Source organism: Phoenix dactylifera, chromosome 2 (assembly GCF_009389715.1).
Source record: "Phoenix dactylifera cultivar Barhee BC4 chromosome 2, palm_55x_up_171113_PBpolish2nd_filt_p, whole genome shotgun sequence".
Taxonomy (NCBI): Eukaryota; Viridiplantae; Streptophyta; class Magnoliopsida; order Arecales; family Arecaceae; genus Phoenix; species Phoenix dactylifera.
Genome location: NC_052393.1, coordinates 28625337 through 28647699, shown reverse-complemented (window position 1 = coordinate 28647699; position 22363 = coordinate 28625337). Strand labels below are relative to the sequence as shown.

At 40.7% G+C, this 22363-nt stretch overlaps 1 protein-coding gene across 1 annotated transcript; it reads right to left on the bottom strand.

Annotated features, from left to right (window-relative positions):
• Positions 1-18727: 18727 nt before the first annotated feature.
• On the bottom strand, positions 18728-20909 carry LOC120109964 (L-type lectin-domain containing receptor kinase IV.2-like). The gene has a single exon (XM_039123884.1). It carries the CDS (start codon positions 20863-20865, stop codon positions 18859-18861), a length of 2007 nt encoding a protein of 668 aa, XP_038979812.1. The 5' UTR covers positions 20866-20909; the 3' UTR covers positions 18728-18858.
• Positions 20910-22363: the final 1454 nt, after the last annotated feature.

Sequence of the window (22363 nt, the reverse complement as noted above, 5' to 3'; positions counted from 1 at the left end):
TCCAAGCATTCAAGTCTTCAAGCTTTGCAAGTGCTCTTCAACGAGAAAAAGGGGAGATCAGCATTTACTGCGCCACCAACTTCTCCCCAGCATTCAAAGCTTCCTCCTCCTACATTCAAGTCGATCACTCATCCAAGAGGAGACCAGAGTCAAGAAGCCATTCCTCTACTTAAGCTTAAAAGCGTTTGAGGGCTTCTAAACTCATCCTTGAATATATTGTTTCATACCTGCTTTTGAGAAGCTTATTTTCTGTTTTCTTTCTACTACGTGTATTTACTTGGTTCAATCGGGGGATTGAATCAAGGGGATAAAGGTTAGTTGGTGAGCCAGTTTTAAAACCAACGTGTGAAAGGGTTTGATTGTGAGCCCGGGAAAACAATCGGGGTTGGTTCTAGTCGGTGAGCCTGGGAAAACCGACCGAGTTCGTTGTTAGCTCGTAAAACAACAAGTTTGGTTGTGAGCTTGCAAAACAACCGGCTGTAATCCAAGGGGGTTATAGTGTATTCCCAAGAGAAACTTGGGGAGTGGACGTAGGAGCAAGGGATAGCTCCGAACCACTATAAAACTTGTGTTTGTGATTGATTGTCTCTTCCTCTTCTCATTTCATATTGCTCACAGCACATAGTAATTAATTAAATAACTTGGCATAGTTTTTAATTAATCATCCATAACGTTTTAAATTATCCAAATTGTTTTAAAACCCAATTCACCCCCCCCTCTTGGGTTGTCTATCTGGGCAACAGGTGGTATCAGAGCCAAAAACTCTTCCACTCAAGAGTTAAAAGATCAAAATGACAACCCCATTTGGATCTTCTCACATTGAGGGTCAGTCCACCCAAAGACCCCCTTTCTTCAATGGATCCGACTACTCATACTGGAAGGCTAGGATGAAAATATTCATCCAAGCCCAAGACTATGAGATGTGGACCATTGTTGTAAATGGCCCATACATCCCATCCATATATATAGATGGTGTCAAGGTACCCAAACTAGAAACGGATTGGGATGAACATGACATGAGGAAGGCACAATTAAACTCTAAAGCAATGAATGTCTTCTATTGTGCCTTAGACCGTAATGAATTCAATAGGATTTCAACTTGTAATTCAGCAAAAGAAATTTGGGACAGACTTGAAGTGACCCATGAGGGCACGAATCAAGTCAAGGAATCCAAAATAAACATCTTGGTTCATAAATATGAACTATTTAAAATGGATTCAAATGAAACTATCACATCCATGTTCACTAGGTTTACTGATATTGTCAATGGCCTAAAAAGCCTTGGCAAGAACTATACTAACAGTGAGCTTGTCAGGAAAATCCTTCGATGTCTACCGAGGTTGTGGGAAGCTAAAGTGACAGCGATCCAAGAAGCTAAAGACTTGAACAAGCTTCCACTTGAGGAGCTCCTTGGATCCCTGATGACTCACGAACTCACCATGAAACAACACGAGGAAGAGTCTTCCCATAAGAAAAAGGTAATAGCTTTAAAATCTACTTCTTCTAACAAGGACTTATCTTGCAGCAGCAGCAGTGAAGAAGAAGAAGATGAGGAAGATGGTGGTGAGGCTCTTCTTGTGCGCAAATTCAAGAAATTCATCAACCACAAGAAGTCCTATCATCAAAGGAGAGGGCCCTCAAATTTCTACCGGAAGGACAAAGGTAAGGAAAGAGAAAACGAGGGGATTGGATGTTACGAGTGCAAGAAGCCGGGTCACATAAGAGCTGAATGCCCCTTACTGAAGAAGGGGAGTAAGTACAAGAAGAAGAAAGCTCTTGTCACTACACTATCCGACTCCGACTCATCATCCTCCTCTTCTGACGAGGAACAAGAAGAAAAGGCCAATTTCTGCTTCATGGCCAACGAAGACGAGGTAACTTCCGATACGCATCCTGATTTTTCTTTTGATGAACTTTATGATGCGTTCAATGAATTAATGATTGAGTACAAGAATATAAATGTTAAAAACAGAGAACTAAAAGTAACTAATCAAACTTATATTCATAAGCATGATTCATTAATTAAGGATAAAGATAATCTTACCAAAGAAAATCTAGAACTTAAGACAAGCAATCAACTTTTAATTAAGAAGACTAACACCTTAACTAAAGATAATGAAAAACTAACTAAGGAACTTTCAAACCATAAACAAGTCTTAAACAAGGATCTAACAAAAGAACTAAATGATTTAAAAACAGAAAATCAAACATTAACTAAAGAACTTAACAAATACAAACCCTTAGTTGAAAAATTTTCATATAGTTCAGAAAAGTTAAACATGATACTAAATAGTCAACGTGCAGTATTTAATAAAGCAGGCTTAGGGTACAAACCAAGGAATAAGCAAAAACTTCTTAGTAATTTCTTTGTTAAAGCTGGGGAAACAAAAACTAAGAAAATCACCTGTTTCTGTTGTGGAAATATAGGACATAAAGCAAATACATGTGACTATAGGAAAAGGAAAACTAAAAGAAAAATTAAAAGGGTATGGGTTCCAAAAGGAACCAACTTGACTAACCATGAAGGACCCAAGAAAACTTGGGTACCTAAGATGACATGATTTGCTTGTGTAGGAGTGTCTTGCAGCCAAGGTCAACAAAAATTGCTGGTATTTGGATAGTGGCTGCTCAAGGCACATGACGGGTGATAAAGACCAATTTTTCACCCTTGAAGCTAAGAAGGGAGGTGTTGTGACGTTTGGAGACAACAACCAAGGTCACATCATTGGCATTGGTAAAGTTCAAATCACCCCTTCTACTTTTATAGATAATGTTAGATATGTTGATGGTCTTAAACATAACTTGTTAAGCATTAGTCAATTATGTGATAAAGGATATGATGTTATGTTTAAACCATCACTATGTATTGTAACAAATCCTAATGATAATAGTTTGGTCTTTAAAGGGATTAGACGTGGAAATGTATATGTTGTAGACCTAGAAGATCTTGCAAAACATAACCAATGTCTAGTTGTAAATGAAACCAAAGAAAATGATGCTAGTTGGTTATGGCACCGTAAGTTAGGTCATGCAAGCATGGACACAATAACTAAACTAGTTAAAAGAGACTCCGTGATAGGTTTGCCAAAATTAAAATTTGAAAAGAACAAAATCTGTGAAGCATGTCAATTTGGCAAACAATCTAGAAATTCTTTTAAATCCATAAAATGTGTCTCTACCTCTAGGCCTCTAGAATTATTACATATGGACTTATTTGGTCCTACTAGAACAACAAGCCTAGGTGGAAATAAATATGGTCTAGTTATAGTAGATGATTACTCTAGGTACACATGGGTCATGTTTCTAGCGCATAAGGATCAAGCATTTTCTATGTTTAAGAAGTTCCACAAGGAAGTAACAAATGCTAGAGAATCCTCAGTTATAGCTATTAGAAGTGACCATGGTACCGAATTCGAAAATCAATTATTTGATGAATTTTGTAGCAAAAAGGGGATAACCCATAATTTCTCAGCACCTAGGACACCACAGCAAAATGGAGTTGTTGAAAGGAAAAATAGAACACTAGAGGAAATGGCTAGAACGATGTTATGTGAAAGTAACCTCCCTAAGTATTTTTGGGGAGAAGCCATTAATACTTCTTGCCATATATTAAATAGAGTTCTATTAAGACCCATCATAAAGAAAACACCATATGAACTGTGGAAAAACAGAAAACCAAAGGTTAACTATTTTCATGTTTTTGGATGTAGGTGTTTTGTACATAATAATGGGAAAGATAATCTAGGGAAATTTGACCCTAAATCTGATGAAGGAATATTCCTAGGTTATTCTACAACTAGTAAAGCCTATAGAATCTTTAATAAAAGAACTCTAGTTATAGAAGAATCCATACATGTTGTTTTTGATGACTCTAGTGACATCTCATCTAGTAAGAAGGTTAATTTTGATGATGATATTGAAATACTTGAAGAAAAGATAGATGAGATGGGATTACGAGATGATAATCAAAAGTTGATTGAAGGAGAATCATCAAACCAAGAGCCTATAGTGGATCATGGGCTAACTAAAGCTTGGAGGTATGCTCACGGGCATCCTAAGGAACTAATTCTAGATGATCCATCACAACCGGTTAGGACTAGAGCATCCCTTAGGAATATGAATAATCATCTAGCCTTTGTTTCACACTTTGAGCCCAAACATATAGAAGAAGCCGAAAATGATGTAAATTGGATAAATGCAATGCAAGAAGAACTAAACCAATTTACTAGAAACAAAGTGTGGGATCTAGTAGAGAGACCTTCTGAATATCCAATTATTGGTACAAAATGGATATATAAAAATAAGCTAGATGAAAATGGAATTGTTATACGGAATAAGGCTAGACTAGTAGCAAAGGGTTATAATCAAGAAGAAGGTATAGACTTTGATGAAACCTTTGCTCCCGTAGCTAGACTTGAGGCTATTAGACTATTATTAGCATATGCATGCTCTAAAGATTTCAAACTATTTCAAATGGATGTAAAGAGTGCATTTTTAAATGGGTATATTAATGAGGAGGTGTATGTAGAACAACCTCCTGGTTTCGAAAATCATCAATACCCTAATCATGTGTATAAACTAAACAAAGCACTTTATGGGTTAAAACAAGCACCTAGAGCATGGTATGAGAGACTTAGTAAATTCCTATTAGAACATGAATTCTCTAGGGGAAATGTAGACACAACATTATTTCTGAAAAGACAAAATAAGGATATGTTGTTAGTACAGATTTATGTTGATGATATCATTTTCGGTGCCACTAACAATCGCCTCTGCGAAGAATTTGCTGATTTGATGCAGAGTGAGTTTGAAATGAGCATGATGGGAGAACTAAACTACTTCCTCGGGCTTCAAATCAAACAATCTGAAGAAGGCATCTTCATCAATCAAGTAAAATATATCAAGGAGATGCTCAAGAAGTTTGATATGGAGGGAAACAAATCAATCAGCACCCCCATGAGCTCATCATGTAAGTTAGACCAAGATGAATCAGGTAAATCCGTCGATCAAAAACTTTATAGAGGTATGATAGGTTCTTTACTGTATCTTACTGCAAGTAGACCTGATATTATGTTTAGTGTGTGCATGTGTGCTAGATATCAGGCTAATCCTAAAGAATCACACCTAGCTGCAGTTAAAAGAATCTTTAAATACTTAATAGGAACTAAGAACATAGGACTGTGGTACTCTAAAGAATCTAGCCTAAACTTAATAGGGTACACAGATTCAGACTTCGCTGGATGTAAACTTGATAGAAAAAGTACCAGCGGGTCTTGTCAATTTCTAGGAGAAAACCTAATCTCATGGTTTAGCAAGAAACAAAACTCGGTTGCATTATCCACTGCAGAAGCTGAATATGTTGCAGCCGGGAGTTGTTGTGCTCAAATCTTATGGATTAAACAACAATTAGAAGATTATGGCATTAAACAAGATGAAATCCCCATTAATTGTGATAACACAAGTGCCATAAATCTAACTAAAAATCCAATTCAACACTCAAGAACTAAACACATTGAGATAAGACATCACTTCATAAGAGATCATGTATTGAATGGTGATGTGTCACTCCACTTTGTGTGTACTGATAATCAATTAGCAGATATTTTCACAAAACCCCTAAGTGAAGAGAGATTTAGTGTGCTTAGAAGGGGATTAGGAGTGATTGATCCATCCTAGTGGGAGTTACCACTAGATTAATTGATTTTGATGATGAGAATGAGGTTAAAAGAGAGTTTCTATTCAATGATCATCATATCAGTCCTTAATTAGGTGATTTTCCCTCATTTGGCGCGATTATAGCAAGAGTTTTAAGTGCGTGCCAAGGTTAGAGACGACTCGAGTAAGTTTCAGAGCCGGCTCCTAAGGGGGAGTCGACTCGCGCATTTGCGGGAGTCGACTCGCAAAGCTGGCAGCAAAAGGGGAGTCGACTCGCGCATATTCTGGAGTCGACTCGAGGTCGAGTCGACTCGCGACTCAGGGGAGTCGACTCGCAGTCGGGATCCGACTTTTTAACCCTAGGTTTGTCGTTTCGCAAACACTTTTCCTCAAGCCGCCACTGTTCACAAAGCCCTAGAGCCGACTCCTAGGTCATCCCCGATCGTCTCCAAGCCTTTTTCCCGTCGATTCTTCGCCGGACATTGAGTTTCCATCCGTTCCTAGGTCATTTCCGGTCCGTCCCGAGCTTCCTCTGTCCGTCCTTCATCGTCCTCAAGGTATTTTTATTCCCGTTTAGGTCAAGATGCCTCGTAAGGCCGTCGTTAGGAAGAGGTCCCGTCCCGCGGCCGTTCCCGAGCGGCGCTCCAAGGCGCGGCATGATCCCGCGAGGCAACCACCTCCGGATCGTTCCCCGCCTAGGGAGGTTCATGTTAGGCCATTGGCCGGGAAGGCCGTCTCCACCGGGAGGTATGTCGATTTTGACTTCCTCTCCCGGGAAGGGTTCACCATAGGCGATAGGCTTAGAGCCCAGGGTCTAGAGTACTTCCTCACCTTGGACCTTCCCACCTATCCTGGCCTAGTTCAAGAGTTCTATAGTACCGTCCATCGGGGAGATGGAGGTATTGAGGGCACGGTATTAGGTGTCCCATTACGTGTCACGGAGGATCTCGTTGCCCATATCCTCCACCTCCCACTGGTAGGGGTAGCTCCTGCACATCCTGAGGATAGATTTGAGGCCCTTACGATCGTCTTAGGGCAGCCACCTCAGTCCCCCCTAGATGAGGTATCTGCTAGCTCACTTCCTATTGAAGTGAGAATCCTCTTGAGCATTCTATCCAGGTCCATCTTCCCTAAGACAGGAAGATTTGATTTTGTGAATGAGAGGGACCTAGCTATTATGTCTTACATTCTTCAGGACACCCCGGTCAACTTCCCCAAGCTGATTTATAGGTATATGTGTGAGCCTTTAGATAGACCTAGGCTCTCCCTCCCATACGGGATGATATTCACTCTCCTGTTTAGGCAGTACGAAATTTCCATTCCTGAGAGGGAACCCTCTCGTGCCTTGCGATGGACTGATCGCTTGGGTACGGGGACCATGCACAGGATGGAATTTCGGAAGAAAGACGGGATCTGGGTTAGGAAGTCCACTCTCACTGCTCAGACCACCAGACCATCACCCAGTCCTGAGCCAGACTCTGATTACCCAGACTCTCCACATCATCCAGACCTTCCATCCACTCCTCCTGCTCCTACCACCTCTGCCGGACCTTCCTCCTCAGCTCCACCATCTATGGAGGTCCGTATTGATCCAGAGCAGCTCCGAGAGCTGCGGCAGGAGATCGTCCGAGATTTGAGGGACGAGCTGCTCCGGGAGCTCCGAGGTTCCGTGCCAGCTGCCACTCCTGCACCCACTCCTGCACCCACTCCATCCTCCGCATTGGTGCCATCCTTGACAGCCGTGACAGACATGACGGCTAAAGTGCGGGAAGAGATATATAATATCAGGGATTTGATGCAGGCCCAGTTCCGCAACATGAGGGAGATCAAGAGCACCACTCGACAGTTTCGAGAGGAGATAGGCCGTGACATGCACACCACTACCGAGGGGGCCGAGCGCTTGTCGAATGTGATTGTCGGCAAGCTGGACGCACTTCAGACCTCAGTGACTGGGCTTCAGACGTCGGTGACTGAGCTCTCCACTATGCACAGCAGAGCCACCTCGTCTATCATCACACAGCTTAGCCATGTCACAGAGGCAGTCGCCCTCCTCATGGAGCGGAGCAGATTGGGAGGAGGAGCCACATCCTCCAGAGGAGGAGACGCATCCTCGAGAGGAGGAGCTACATCCTCGAGAGGAGGAGCTACATCCTCGAGAGGGGGAGCTACATCCTCGAGGAGGACATAGATGATTTTGAGTTGTGTTTTATCTTCTTTTGTATTGTTTTTGCCTTACTTATAGTATGCTCAAATGTATTCACCTTCATATCAATACAATGAGTAGACATCTTATCTTTATTTCTGTGCCAATTGACTGTGCCATTTGATGTTTGATTGTGCCATTTGTGCCATTGATTGTGTGTGTGATTACCTCCTTTTTGATATGATGACAAAAAGGGGGAGAAATATGTATAAAATATGTAATAAGGGGAGAAATATGGTTAAAATATGTAAAAGAACTCTTAAAAACACACACAAATTTGTTCTAAGTGGATTCGGTACCTCGAGGCTCATTATCTCTCTTTTGGGGCTCCTAATGGAGTAATCTCCAGAATCTATTCAAGGGATATTCGGAGATTAGCTTAATCGTACTCAAGAACAAATTGACAGATTTTCCCTCTAAAAACAAAAAATTCAGTTCAAAAATTTCAAAGCATTAAAAGGAAATTCAGAAAACTAAAACTAGTTGAATGCATATGTTGAGGGGGAGAATCTGAATTTTAATCAAGATAAATCATTGATAACATATAAGCCAAACAATTGATTGCATAATATGGAGGCTTATATAATTCCAAATGAAAGGGGGAGCTTTAACTCCGAAATTTAAATGTTTCACACCTTTCAAACTTGGATAAATTAAATTTTCAGACATTTGAATTCACTTGTGAATTTTATTTCATTATTTATTGAGCAATTCATTTTACGTATACTCAAAGTTTTGTCATCATCAAAAAGGGGGAGATTGTGGAGTGATTGATTAAAACCCCGTTTGATTTTGATGAGCTCAAAGCATTTGAGTATATCGTGTGATTACTAATGAATTCAATTGAGTGTTTCAGTGAAAATCCTGCTCAAGTGTTTCTAGACATGGTTTACAGTATTTTGGATAAGTTAAGAAGTCTGCTGAACCAATGTCTGAGACTCGAGTCGACTCCCGAGTTTCACGAGTCGACTCCAAGCGTATCAAGGTCACTGGCACGAGCTCGAGTCGACTCCTAATCAGTATGAGTCGACTCCGACTGAAAACAGACAGAAGGATAGAAGAGCAGTCTTTCAGATCTGAGATTCGAGTCGACTCCAGTGGAACGCGAGTCGACTCCCAGCGGTGCACAAAGAAAAAGTCAGAGAGTGTTTTATGGACTCTGAGATTCGAGTCGACTCCAGTGGAACGCGAGTCGACTCCCAGCGGTACACAAAGAAAGAGTCAGAGAGTATTTTATGGACTCTGAGATTCGAGTCGACTCCAGTGGAACGCGAGTCGACTCCCACCGGTGCACAAAGAAAAAGTCAGAGAGTGTTTTATGGACTCTGAGATTCGAGTCGACTCCCGCATTACGCGAGTCGACTCCAAGATTGTGCGACCATCAACAGAGAAAACCATGTTACTGCCACTGAGATTCGAGTCGACTCCCAGACAGCTCGAGTCGACACCAAGACAAGCTTCACGTCAAAAGGCAGAAGACCAACTTTCGGAAACTGAGAGCCGAGTCGACTCCAAGGAAGTTCGAGTCGACTCCAAGACTGGATGAGCCAAAAGACAGAGAATCGGGAGTTCGGGCTCTGAGATTCGAGTCGACTCCCAGGACAGTCGAGTCGACTCGAGAGGGCAAAATTCAAATTTGTATCCACGGTCTACAGAGGAAAAGCCGACTCCAAAATTGCCAGGTCAGCGCCAGAAGTTGGCGAGTCGACTCCGGGCCAAGACGAGTCGACTCCCAGTCGTGACGGCAACTTTAATTCAAACTTGGAACAGTTGCCGAGTCGACTCCTGAAAAGCTTGAGTCGACTCCCGCTACAGCCGAGTCGACTCCTGATCGCGCGAGTCGACTCCAACCCACCAACGGTCACATTGTCAGGCTGCGCAGAGTGTGCAGAACGGCCAGAAAAAGTGGAGTAACGGCTAGTTTCCGTGGGGGTTGGCTTAAATAGCCACAGAAGACTGTAGCAAAATAGAGAACATACATTCCACTCCAAGCATTCAAGTCTTCAAGCTTTGCAAGTGCTCTTCAACGAGAAAAAGGGGAGATCAGCATTTACTGCGCCACCAACTTCTCCCCAGCATTCAAAGCTTCCTCCTCCTACATTCAAGTCGATCACTCATCCAAGAGGAGACCAGAGTCAAGAAGCCATTCCTCTACTTAAGCTTAAAAGCGTTTGAGGGCTTCTAAACTCATCCTTGAATATATTGTTTCATACCTGCTTTTGAGAAGCTTATTTTCTGTTTTCTTTCTACTACGTGTATTTACTTGGTTCAATCGGGGGATTGAATCAAGGGGATAAAGGTTAGTTGGTGAGCCAGTTTTAAAACCAACGTGTGAAAGGGTTTGATTGTGAGCCCGGGAAAACAATCGGGGTTGGTTCTAGTCGGTGAGCCTGGGAAAACCGACCGAGTTCGTTGTTAGCTCGTAAAACAACAAGTTTGGTTGTGAGCTTGCAAAACAACCGGCTGTAATCCAAGGGGGTTATAGTGTATTCCCAAGAGAAACTTGGGGAGTGGACGTAGGAGCAAGGGATAGCTCCGAACCACTATAAAACTTGTGTTTGTGATTGATTGTCTCTTCCTCTTCTCATTTCATATTGCTCACAGCACATAGTAATTAATTAAATAACTTGGCATAGTTTTTAATTAATCATCCATAACGTTTTAAATTATCCAAATTGTTTTAAAACCCAATTCACCCCCCCCTCTTGGGTTGTCTATCTGGGCAACAGGCTATCTCTGACCCCAAAGTTCATCATCGAGGGCCTCAGTCTCTTTCCTACATCAGCTTCTAGCAGGAACCCGAGCCCTAATCACCGGTGAGCAAGCTAGACCCGAGAATAACCCAGCCAAGAACCCCCTATTTGACCCTATTTTTGGGTTGATTTCAGCCGGTTGGCGTTGCTGCTGGCTGCTCTTCACTGCTTGTCATAGCCGCCTGTTGCCACCTCACCAAACCACCATGACCACAACTGCGAGTCACCCTCTTTCTTCCCTAGTTTTGCCAAGAAAGAAGAAAAAAGAGAGAAAGAGAAGACCCATCTCTCTTTTTCTCTATCTTCTTTCTCTCTCTTCTCCCTCTTTCTCTCTCTAGCAGACCTATGGAACCCATGTAGGGTCCCATCTTCCTCTCTTATGGATCTGCGTTGACCTCCGCAAAATGGCCCTGAACAACCCTGGTGCCTGGGCAACCTAGCGGATCGATCATCTCGACTCTATTTTGTATCCTGGAAACCTACCATTGTGAACTCTTTCGAATGATTTTGGCCTAGATTGAGTACATGTTTCATCATTCATTGATCAAGTTGCTTTGACCTAACCCCTATGGAGCCGCTGAGTGCTGCCATCCGGCCAATTGTCCATATTTCTTATATTTTAATTCTATTCAAATTTTTGAATAGAAATTAATTTTACTTTTAATGTTGTAAATAGATTTAGTAGGTTCACCTAATAAAGTTTGAAAATCTAAGGAGGATGAAATAAGTAATCCTGATACTCCTTATTAGTTTTCAAATTTCTACATATCTTCCATATATTTATATAAAAATTCAAAAATAATTTTAAATATTGATAATATCATATTTTCTTAAAATTAAGAATTGAGCATATGATATCATGAAACTCATGATTTATCATGAAATAATAATTCCATGACTGTTATTTTTTACTATTAGGTTTTTATGGACTATGAACTCAATAATAAAATTTAATTCTTTTCAACCTTTTTATTTATGTATGATTTAAGATCATATGTTTTGAGAAATTATGATTTAAGAAAATATGATTCAATAAAATATGATCTTAGAAAATATGATTTAAGAAATATGACAAAAGGTTCTCAGATAGCTATGTATAGTCCCTAAAAGTGGGATAGATTGGCAGTAGTTAGCATATAACCTTGCCAACGAATAATAGTAGTTGGCATTCGACCTTGCGAGCGAATAATAGTAGCTGACATACGATCCTGTTAATAGGTAATAGTAGTTGGCATATGATCCTTGCCAGCGGATAATAGTAGTTAGCATATGATCCTGCTAATAGGTAATAGTACTTGGCACACGACCCTGCCAACGAATAATAGTAGTTGGTATTTTGTCGATTACGACTCTATTATGGGTATAATAGTAATCTTAATATTTAGTTTGAGAAAATTATTGAGAACTATGATGTGAAAAGTAAAAAATAATTTATGATTTTATAAACTTATCATAGTTTATGATTTTATTTATGCATTGGGAACCATATCTATGTAAATTTGCATGATTTATGAAGATGCATGAGCATGATTGATTTATGAATTTACTGTTATTATAAAATATTCTATTTGCTAATGGTAGTTATCTTTTTTAAATGATTTAATGATTTATGTAAAAACTTATGTTTGATCTGGTAAGGTAGTACAAAATTTACTTACTAAGTTGTGTAGCTCACAACTCTTTATTCTTTTTTCTCTTTCTAGACGAATAGGATTACTAGGAATGAAGGACGGTCCAGGCTTGGAGTTCGCACTAGCAAGCTTGGCAATTTTGTAGCAGAATTTTAGTTCTTTAATTAACTATGACTTTGGTGATGACTTTCTGAATTTTGAGGTTCTGGGTTATTGGTATTTAATGGATTTAGTCACTCTAAACCAGCACTTATATAATTATTTAATGGATGATAGATTTGGCTCATTCGTTTATATTTGAGGTTGCTCTGTATACATATTATGATTGTCAACTTCATGTTATCATGGGTTGTGCCCCTTGACAGCATGACTATGTTATATCCCTAATTTGGGATGTGATATTTTATCATATCAGAGCCTAGATTTGATAACATTGGTAATACTTAAAGACTAGCAATGGGTGGTAGGTCTCGTTTAGTTAGGTTCTATTTAGACGAATAAGTGTAATCTTATTATTGCTCAACCATGAAAATTGATTAATGTTAGTACTTTAATAGGTGACAATGAGCAACAAAGAGGAGGAAGTCTTGACAAATTTTGCTGCTAGGAGAAGAGTAGCAAGAGTGACCATGAGAGTGTTGAAAAGTAAACTTAATTTAATGAATGACTTTTGGAAGGATTCATGAATATGTGAAGGGTCACCTTGAGAATGGTGATTCATGTATATGTATTTAAGTAGTTCATGTCTTTTGGGTTTTCTATGTGCATTTAAGTGGTTTATGTCTTTTGGGTTTTCTATGTGCATTTAAGTGGTTCATGTACTTAGGTTTATTCATGTACCTAGAAGTCCTATAAATACCATGTAAGTCTTATGGTTTTGTAAGCAAGGCAAGAGCCAAAGTGAATAGAAAAAATCTGAAAAACATTCTTCCTCTCCATCCTTTCCTCTCTAATATCTCTTTCTATATTTCCAACAAACTGGTATCAGAGCTCCAGTTTCTTGATCCTGGAGATGGCCAATTCTACCTTCCCATTTCAATTCCCTCGCCTTACAAAAGAGAATTATGAGAATTGGTGCATTCGTATGAAGGCTTTGCTTGGATCGCAAGATGTGTGGGAGATCGTGGATAGAGGCTATGATGAGCCTCGTGAAGAAGCTTTGATGAGTCCTGCTCAAAGGGAGGCTCTACCCAGAATGCGGAAGAAGGACCAACAAGCTCTCACCCTCATCCATCAATGTTTGGATGAAGTCATGTTCGAGAGAGTGGCTAATGCGACCACCGCCAAGCAAGCATGGGAGATATTACAAAACTCCTACCAAGGAGTTGATAAAGTGAAGAAAGTACGCCTTCAAATGCTACGAGGAGATTTTGAAGGCATACGAATGCAAGAATCCGAGTCCATTGCGGATTTCTTTTCAAGGGTGTTGGCCATAGTAAATCAAATGAAGAGGTATGGAGAAAGATTGGAGGATGTCCGAGTCATTGAGAAAATTCTTCGTTCGTTGCATTCGAAGTTCGATTACATCGTCGTAGCCATCGAGGAGTCTAAAGATTTGGAGACTATGACGGTTGATCAACTTATGGGTTCGTTACAAGCCCATGAAGAGAGAATCAACAAGAAGAAGGAGGAGCCGATCGAGCAAGTTCTAGCCACCAAGCTCTCAGTGAAGGAGAAAGAAAGGGAGTTTGGGAAAAGTCAACAAGGAAGAGGACGTGGAGGTGGACAAGGTCGAGGGAGAGGAGGAAGAGGAAGAGGAAAAGGTGGACAAGGCAATCAATACTCCAACAATGAAGAAAGGAGGTATTTGTCAAGAGGCCGTGGTAGAGGAAACTACACAAGGCAAAATGATAAGTCCAAAGTTCGGTGTTACAATTGTCAAAAGATTGGGCACTATGCTCGGGAGTGTTGGAGTTCTCCTTTCAATGTTGAAGAGAAGGCTCATCATGTTGAAAATGAAGAAGCGGAGGCCACTTTGTTGCTAGCCTTCAAAGGAGAAGAAAGAAGCAAGAAAGATTTGTGGTATCTTGATAATGCCGCAAGCAATCACATGTGTGGAGATAAAAGCAAATTTGTGGAGATTGACGAATCGGTGACCGGCTTTGTCACTTTTGGAGATAACTCCAAAGTTCCAATTGAAGGCAAAGGTACGATTTTAATTCGTATGAAAAATGGTGGCCATCAACTTATGAGTAATGTTTATTATATTCCAAGTATGAAAAGTAATATTTTGAGTTTGGGACAACTTTTGGAGAAGAACTACGAGGTTCATATGAAAAATCGTAGTCTCTTACTTCAAGATGATAGGGAGAATGTGATTGCTAAGGTGCCCATGACAAAAAATAGGATGTTTTTGCTTGACATCCAAACTGATGTTGCTAAATGTCTCAAGACGTGTGTGAAAGATTCTTCTTGGCTTTGGCATTTGAGGCTTGGGCATATGAATTTTGGAGACTTGAAGTTGTTGGGACAAAAAGAGATGTTGAAGGGCTTGCCGACTATTGACCAACCGGATCAACTATGTGAGGGGTGTCTTGTTGGCAAACAATTCCGAAAGAGTTTTCCAAAAGAAACTACTTCAAGAGCAAGGGAGCTACTTGAACTTGTTCATGCCGATGTTTGTGGACCAATCAAGCCTTCTTCATTTGGTAACAATCGGTATTTTCTTCTCTTTATTGATGATTGTAGTAGAAAAACTTGGGTTTATTTCTTGAAAGAAAAATCCGAAGTATTTGGTGCTTTTAGAAAGTTTAAAGCACTTGTTGAAAAACAAAGTGGCTATTGTATTAAAGCCTTGAGAACGGATAGAGGGGGAGAGTTTACTTCTAACAAGTTTAATGAGTTTTGTGAAGCAAATGGCATTCGGCGGTTTTTGACCGTTCCAAGATCTCCACAACAAAATGGTGTCGTCGAAAGGAAGAATAGGAGCATTCTCAATATGGCTCGAAGCATGTTGAAGACAAAGAAAATGCCAAAAGAATTTTGGGCGGAAGCGGTTGACTGTGCAGTGTACCTATCCAACCGGTGTCCAACTAGAAGCCTATGGAACAAAACTCCTCAAGAAGCATGGAGCGGAAGAAAGCCAAGTGTTTCCCATTTAAGAGTTTTTGGGAGCATTGGCTATGTTCATGTACCTGATCAAGAGAGGTCCAAGCTTGATGATAAAAGCAAGAAGCAGATCTTCATCGGGTATGATCAACGTTCCAAAGGCTACAAGCTCTACAATCCAAGTGTTGGCAAGGCGACTATTAGTAGAGATGTGGAGTTCGATGAAGAAGATTCTTGGGATTGGAGTAATGAAGATAAGGAGAGGTATGATTTCTTTCCATTCCTTGATGAAGAGGAGCAAAGAAGAGAAGTTCAAGAGCCCATAACACCTCGATCACCAACAACTCCTAGTACATTTTCTTCATCTTCTAGTGGAAGCTCTAGTGAAAGGCAACCACGAATGAGGAGTCTTCAAGATCTTTATGAGGTAACAGAAAATTTAAGTGATGATTTAACTCTTTTTTGTCACTTTGCCGATTGTGAGCCCATAGTTTTTGAAGAAGCGGTCAAAGATGAGAAGTGGAGAATTGCCATGGATGAAGAGATCAAGTCAATTGAGAAGAATGACACTTGGGAGCTAGCAACTATACCGGAAGGTCAAAAGCCCATTGGTGTGAAGTGGGTTTTCAAAAAAAAGAAGAATGCTAAAGGTGAAGTAGAGAGATACAAGGCAAGGTTGGTAGCCAAGGGATATAGCCAACGTCCCGGGATTGACTATGGTGAAGTGTTTGCTCCTGTTGCAAGGTTAGAGACCATCCGAATGATAATCTCACTTGCAGCTCAAAAGAAGTGGAAGATTTATCAAATGGATGTCAAATCAGCTTTTTTGAATGGCATTCTTGAGGAAGAGGTTTATGTTGAACAACCTTTGGGCTATGTGATCAAAGGCCATGAAGACAAAGTGTTGAAGTTGAAGAAAGCATTGTATGGTTTGAAGCAAGCACCAAGGGCCTGGAATAGTCAGATTGACAAGTATTTCCAAAAGAATGGGTTTACCAAGTGCCCACATGAGCATGCTCTCTATGCTAAGGTGCGTGAAAATGGAGATATTTTGCTTGTTTGCTTATATGTTGATGATTTGATTTTTACGGGCAATAATCCAAGTATGTTTGGAGAGTTTAAGCAAGCTATGACTAAAGAGTTTGAAATGACGGATATTGGTCTCATGTCTTATTATCTTGGCATTGAGATCAAACAAATGGAGGATGGAATTTTTATTTCTCAAGAAGGTTTTGCCAAGGAAATCCTTAAGAGGTTCAAGATGAAAGATTGTCAACCTGTGAACACTCCGGTGGAATGTGGAGTAAAGTTGTCTAAGCATGAAGAAGGAGAGAAGGTTGACTCTACAACCTTCAAAAGTTTAGTTGGAAGTTTGAGATACCTAACTTGCACAAGACCGGATATACTTTTTGGAGTTGGGCTTATTAGTCGGTTTATGGAGTCACCAAGCATGACACATTTCAAAGCGGCGAAACGAATTCTTCGTTACATCAAAGGTACAATCAGTTTTGGCTTGCTTTATTCATGTTCTAATGAATTTAAGCTTGTGGGCTATAGTGATAGTGATTGGGCCGGAGATATGGATGACCGGAAGAGCACTACCGGCTTCATTTTCTACTTGGGAAATACAGCTTTTACTTGGAGTTCGAAGAAGCAACCAATCGTGACACTTTCTACTTGTGAAGCTGAATATGTTGCCGCTACTTCTTGTGTTTGTCATGCCATATGGTTAAGAAGATTATTGAAGGAGTTACAAATGCCACAAGAGGAGGCCACGGAGATTTTTGTTGACAATAAGTCGACCATTGCATTGGCAAAGAACCCGGTTTTTCATGATAGAAGCAAGCATATAGATACAAGGTATCATTTTCTCAGAAATTGCATTGCAAAGAATGAAGTGCAAGTGAAGTATGTGAAGACCCATGATCAAGTTGCAGATATTTTTACTAAGCCTCTCAAGTATGACACTTTTAGCAAGTTGAGGATGATGCTTGGAGTTACAACAAATTAAGTTTAAAGGGGGGTGTTGAAAAGTAAACTTAATTTAATGAATGACTTTTGGAAGGATTCATGAATATGTGAAGGGTCACCATGAGAATGGTGATTCATGTATATGTATTTAAGTAGTTCATGTCTTTTGGGTTTTCTATGTGCATTTAAGTGGTTTATGTCTTTTGGGTTTTCTATGTGCATTTAAGTGGTTCATGTACTTAGGTTTATTCATGTACCTAGAAGTCCTATAAATACCATGTAAGTCTTATGGTTTTGTAAGCAAGGCAAGAGCCAAAGTGAATAGAAAAAATCTGAAAAACATTCTTCCTCTCCATCCTTTCCTCTCTAATATCTCTTTCTATATTTCCAACAGAGAGGAGATGCTAACTAGCCGGACGAGAAGGCTCCAAATATACCAGGTGGCGGCCTTGTTTCTTTAGCACCAGCAGTCGATGCAGGCCACTCCTCGATCTGCACAAACTTTAGAGTCATAATACGAGAGATTCAGAAAGCTCAACCCACCGACATTTGTGGGTGGAGCTGATCCTCTGGCTGCAGAGACCTGGATTCGGGAACATGGAGAAGATGTTCGATGTACTACAATATCATGAGAATATAAAGTTTAGGTTGGTCATACCAATGCTGAAGGAAAATATTGATTTTTGGTGGAGTTCAATAAAAGCTGTGCATGGGAATGACGATGACTTAGTGGCTCATGCCAGAAACTCAGCATAAGTGCAAAGACAGAAGTAGTTGATGTGGTGGATTTACCATTAGAAGAGTTTTCAAAGTAGAATGGAATAGAAGGTGAAGCCCTAAGCTTCCTTGCTGTTCATGGCATAGGTGTAGTCCTCTACTTCCCTGGTGTCCTTGGTGACACGGATATTGCCACTGGAGGTGACCTCCATTTGGACCCATGTCCGTCCCACTGAATCCATTGAGAATGAAAATATTATCAGAGAAGCTGACTAGCTACATGAGAAGAGCCAAAACCAGATTCTTGGGCAACAGGATGAAATGTGGAAGCATTCTTGTTTCTGAATAATAGCATCTACGTTAGCAACGTGCGAACCATCAGTTATTTACATAAAGGTTTGAGTTTAGCATCGAGTATCATGACCGGGAATTATAGCCTTTTATTTGCAGAGAATAATAGTTGTTGTTTTAATCAGGAATCTGAGAGCTCATTCTTACATGAAGGATATGGCAACATTTTTCTTCAGTAACATTGACTGTTATTTTTCCACGAAATATGGACCGGTGCAAGCATTATCTAATAGACATAATATCACAGACGGTATTTAACATAAGGCAAAGAAGCTGAATGACTTGCTCAGAATTGCTTGGTGCTCCTAGCAGTTTGTGTTCATCTTTAAATGAGAATAAAGGATGAATACCACCACTTAATTGGATGTTATTTTAGGTCTCTCAGTTAAGCGAGAAGAGAGGAAATGACAAAATATAGCACTTATATTCAAATTCCACTAGTTACCTAAATTCAAGAAAATCAACAACTATCAAAGGGGATTGGCCCTTTGCCGGTGGATGGAACAGTTTACAAGTGAAACTTATGAAATTATAATTCTTCTAATTCTTCAGCATGCTCTGGTGATGAAATAGTGATGCCCCTCCCATCCTCGGGTATTTGCGGCAGCGAAAGATCACCATCCAAGAACTGCATCACTTGGCGCATGGTTGGTCTTGCTGCAGGCACAGGATGTGAACAAAGCAATCCAATCTTTAAGATCATTTCCAATTCCCCCAGATGGTAATCACCTCCCAGTCTTGCATCTGGAACCTCTAGAATTACTCCATTCCTCCAACTCCTCCACACAAAGTCCACCAAATGAAGGTCCAGTGATTCTTGTTGCATTATTGGCCTCCTTCCACAGACAACCTCAAGTATGAAAACCCCGAAGGCGAAGATATCAGTGCTCGTAGTTGCCCTGCCTGTTTTAGTAAGCTCTGGAGCTATATAACCGAAAGTTCCGACCACATGAGTGATTTGGGGATCGCTACCATGATTGTACAATCTTGACAGTCCAAAGTCTCCCAACTTTCCATTCATTTCACTGTCCAGCAAGACATTGCCAGCTTTTATGTCTCTGTGTACAACAATCTGCTCCCACTCTTCATGCAGGTAGAGCAAACCTGAAGCCACACCTCTGATAATTTTTAGTCTCTGACTCCAGCTAAGTGTCGTTGGATTGTTTGCGTCGTAGAGGAACTTGTCAAGACTTCCATTGGGCATGAACTCATAGACCAAAAGAACTTCCCCTTTCCTACGGCTATAGCCAAGAAGTTGGACCAAATTGCGGTGACGGAGCTGACTGTTACTCGCAATCTCCCCAACAAACTCCCTCATTCCTTGCTTAGAATCATGAAAAATCCTCTTCACTGCAATTTCCGTTTTAGAGGTGGGCAGCTTGCCTTTGTAAACCCTTCCAAAACCGCCAACTCCCAAAAGATTTTTCTCGGGAAAACCTTTGGTAGCCTTTAATAGTTCTTTATATGAGAATCTATGAGTTCTATTTTCTAGCTCCCACTCTTCAAGAACTTCAGCATATCTTGCCTTGTTTCTTATTATGTAAGCAATACCGCAGGCGGTTATAGTTATGAACACCACTACTCCTAAGGACAGCCAAATTATCAAAGATGTTAGGTTTCTTCTATGCTTTTTCAAAGGAAGTGAAGGAAGGCTGGACAGGTTGAGGGCAGCTGCTTGCCCATTCATCTTAAAGCTCCAACCCAGAACATAATGGGATGTTAGAATGGAGCCTGTAGAACCAGAGAAGCCAATATACATGGTGTCTAAAATTACCGAGGAGAGATTAATGAAAGAAGACAACAATGGAAGGCTTGGTTTGGGCACACTGATGGGGGATATTGTTACGTTTAGCTTCTTCTCTGGATTGCTATAATCTACCCACACCTGCATAGGTTCCCCGGTTATAAGGCTGAGGTTCTTAAACTTGCCAATTTTCTCAATGAAATATGATGCCGGCGCGGCGTTTCTCGACGTCAATCCATTGACATCAATTCCGACATGGTTGTTGTCAATATCTCCAAGCTCCATATTTTGGATGGTGTCTAGCTCAACGGCAAGGACATGATTTGATGAATTGCCATTATTGGTAGTGTTGAAGAGACCAAGGTATTGTTTGGGCAAAGCCCCAGGGAGCCCCCTGGTTGGAGACAGCACAAATGCAAGTCCTTGCCCACTCACGTCTGGATATTCGGTGAGTATTGCAAAAACAAAGCAAGTGGAGAAAGAGTAAACATTACCATCTGAGGTGTTCTTGAAATGCAGTGGCACTTTGTGGAATGCATGTCCTTGCTGGTTCGTTGTAGTGTTGGTTACTCTCAGAAGGCCATTGGGTGTGATCTCTGCTATGCCATCAAGGTACAACTCACTCCTTAGGAATCCATTGTATGTGAATTCGTCATATTTGGTTGCTGAGATTCCTGTAAGAAGACATATCACCAAAAGTAGGGATTGTTTTTGCTCCATTTCGAGAAGAATGGGGATTTTCTTTCTGAGCAATTCAGTGGTTATTTGCCACACATCATGATGTGTAACCATGGACCTATTCAAACTTGGCGTCCAGAAAACAACAGAAGTTCAGCTAATTAGTTATGGGTGGTAGACATCGCATTGAAGAGTAGAAGTCCTTGGGTAATTCATCCATCCGCATCGTATTTAATGTTGAAAGATTGTCCAGATTAGTAGACAAGACTTGCTTGCAGATGGCCACACAAGTCCTTGTCGACGAAAATGCTAAACCTATCCCAGTCTTTCTTGGATGTTTTTTTTTTTTTTTTTCTTCGTGAACCGGCATCTCACTATAGCAAAACACGATCTAATGCCTACGGAACAGGATCGAAAATTCTCTATAATACAAATCTAAAGTGGTGGGCTGCATAGGAGGCGACCCAGTCCGTAACACTATTCGTCTCCCAAAACACATGCGAGATCCGGAATGAATCTAACTCCTCTGCCAAGCGCCAAATGCCCCGAAGTAGTGGGTGCAGATCTGACCTGACCTGCGGCACCGAATCCAGTTGATCACTCAGGTCAAATCGCTCTCTAGTAATATCCGCCGAGCACCCAGGTGCACTCTAGCATGGACGAGACTTTCCCACTCCACGTGCAACTCCATCATAGGGACAGATCCATCAAAGATGAAGATCTCTAATCATAGTTAGTCACTTATCTAGTGCTAATCTTGTTAGTCTATGTCTTAATCTTAAATAAGATAGGAGGCTTTTGATAGTTGATCCAATCTAGCTATCGCACTGATTTTAAACGAGGAGAAACGAGATCTTGGATTGTATGTTACTTAAGGGGCAAAACCCTAGAGTTGGCATATAGGTACTGAGTTGTAGAGCATTTTTGGAAAAAGTCTATGCTTGGGCACAAAGATGCGCATAAGTGTTGTGGTTGACCCATGGGGTTAGGATGCCTGCAAGCATTCGAGGATGTCTCATGTGTTCAGTTTGACATAGTTGCTGAGCAGAGGTATATAAATGCATGGCAGGATGGCTACACATTTATATATGTGTCCGAGTGAAAAGACTCAGGAGGGCTGGTCATGGTGTGTGACATGTCGAGGTGTCACATGGGTGTTTAGATTAGGACAACCCTGACCCTACGAAAAATTATCTCCTAGCTACTTTGGGTATGATGTCGAAGGCCTAAACTACTCAAATTTTGAGGATAAAATTTTTTAAAGGAGGAGAGAATGTGAGAATCGGCCTATTGGGCCTATTCTAGACTGAAATTGGCAGGCCCAACCGACTTCAATTCAAGACATCAAAGAAAAAAAGAAGGGATTGGAATAGAGGAACCATGTTCCTTTGCCCGATCCCCTATTCATTGGAGATATGTCTTGGAGGAGCTTCTTCTTATTAATCTTTGAACGAGATTACTAGATTTTTGTGAAGTCAAAAAAAAAAGAAAAATCAAGTTTTTGGGCTGATCATGGATGTTGTACAACCATTGATGAAATGAGTGGAATTTCATGTTAGTTATTAAAAAAATAGGGGCTCAAATGAGTTTAATCTGGAAGAAAAGATCTTGA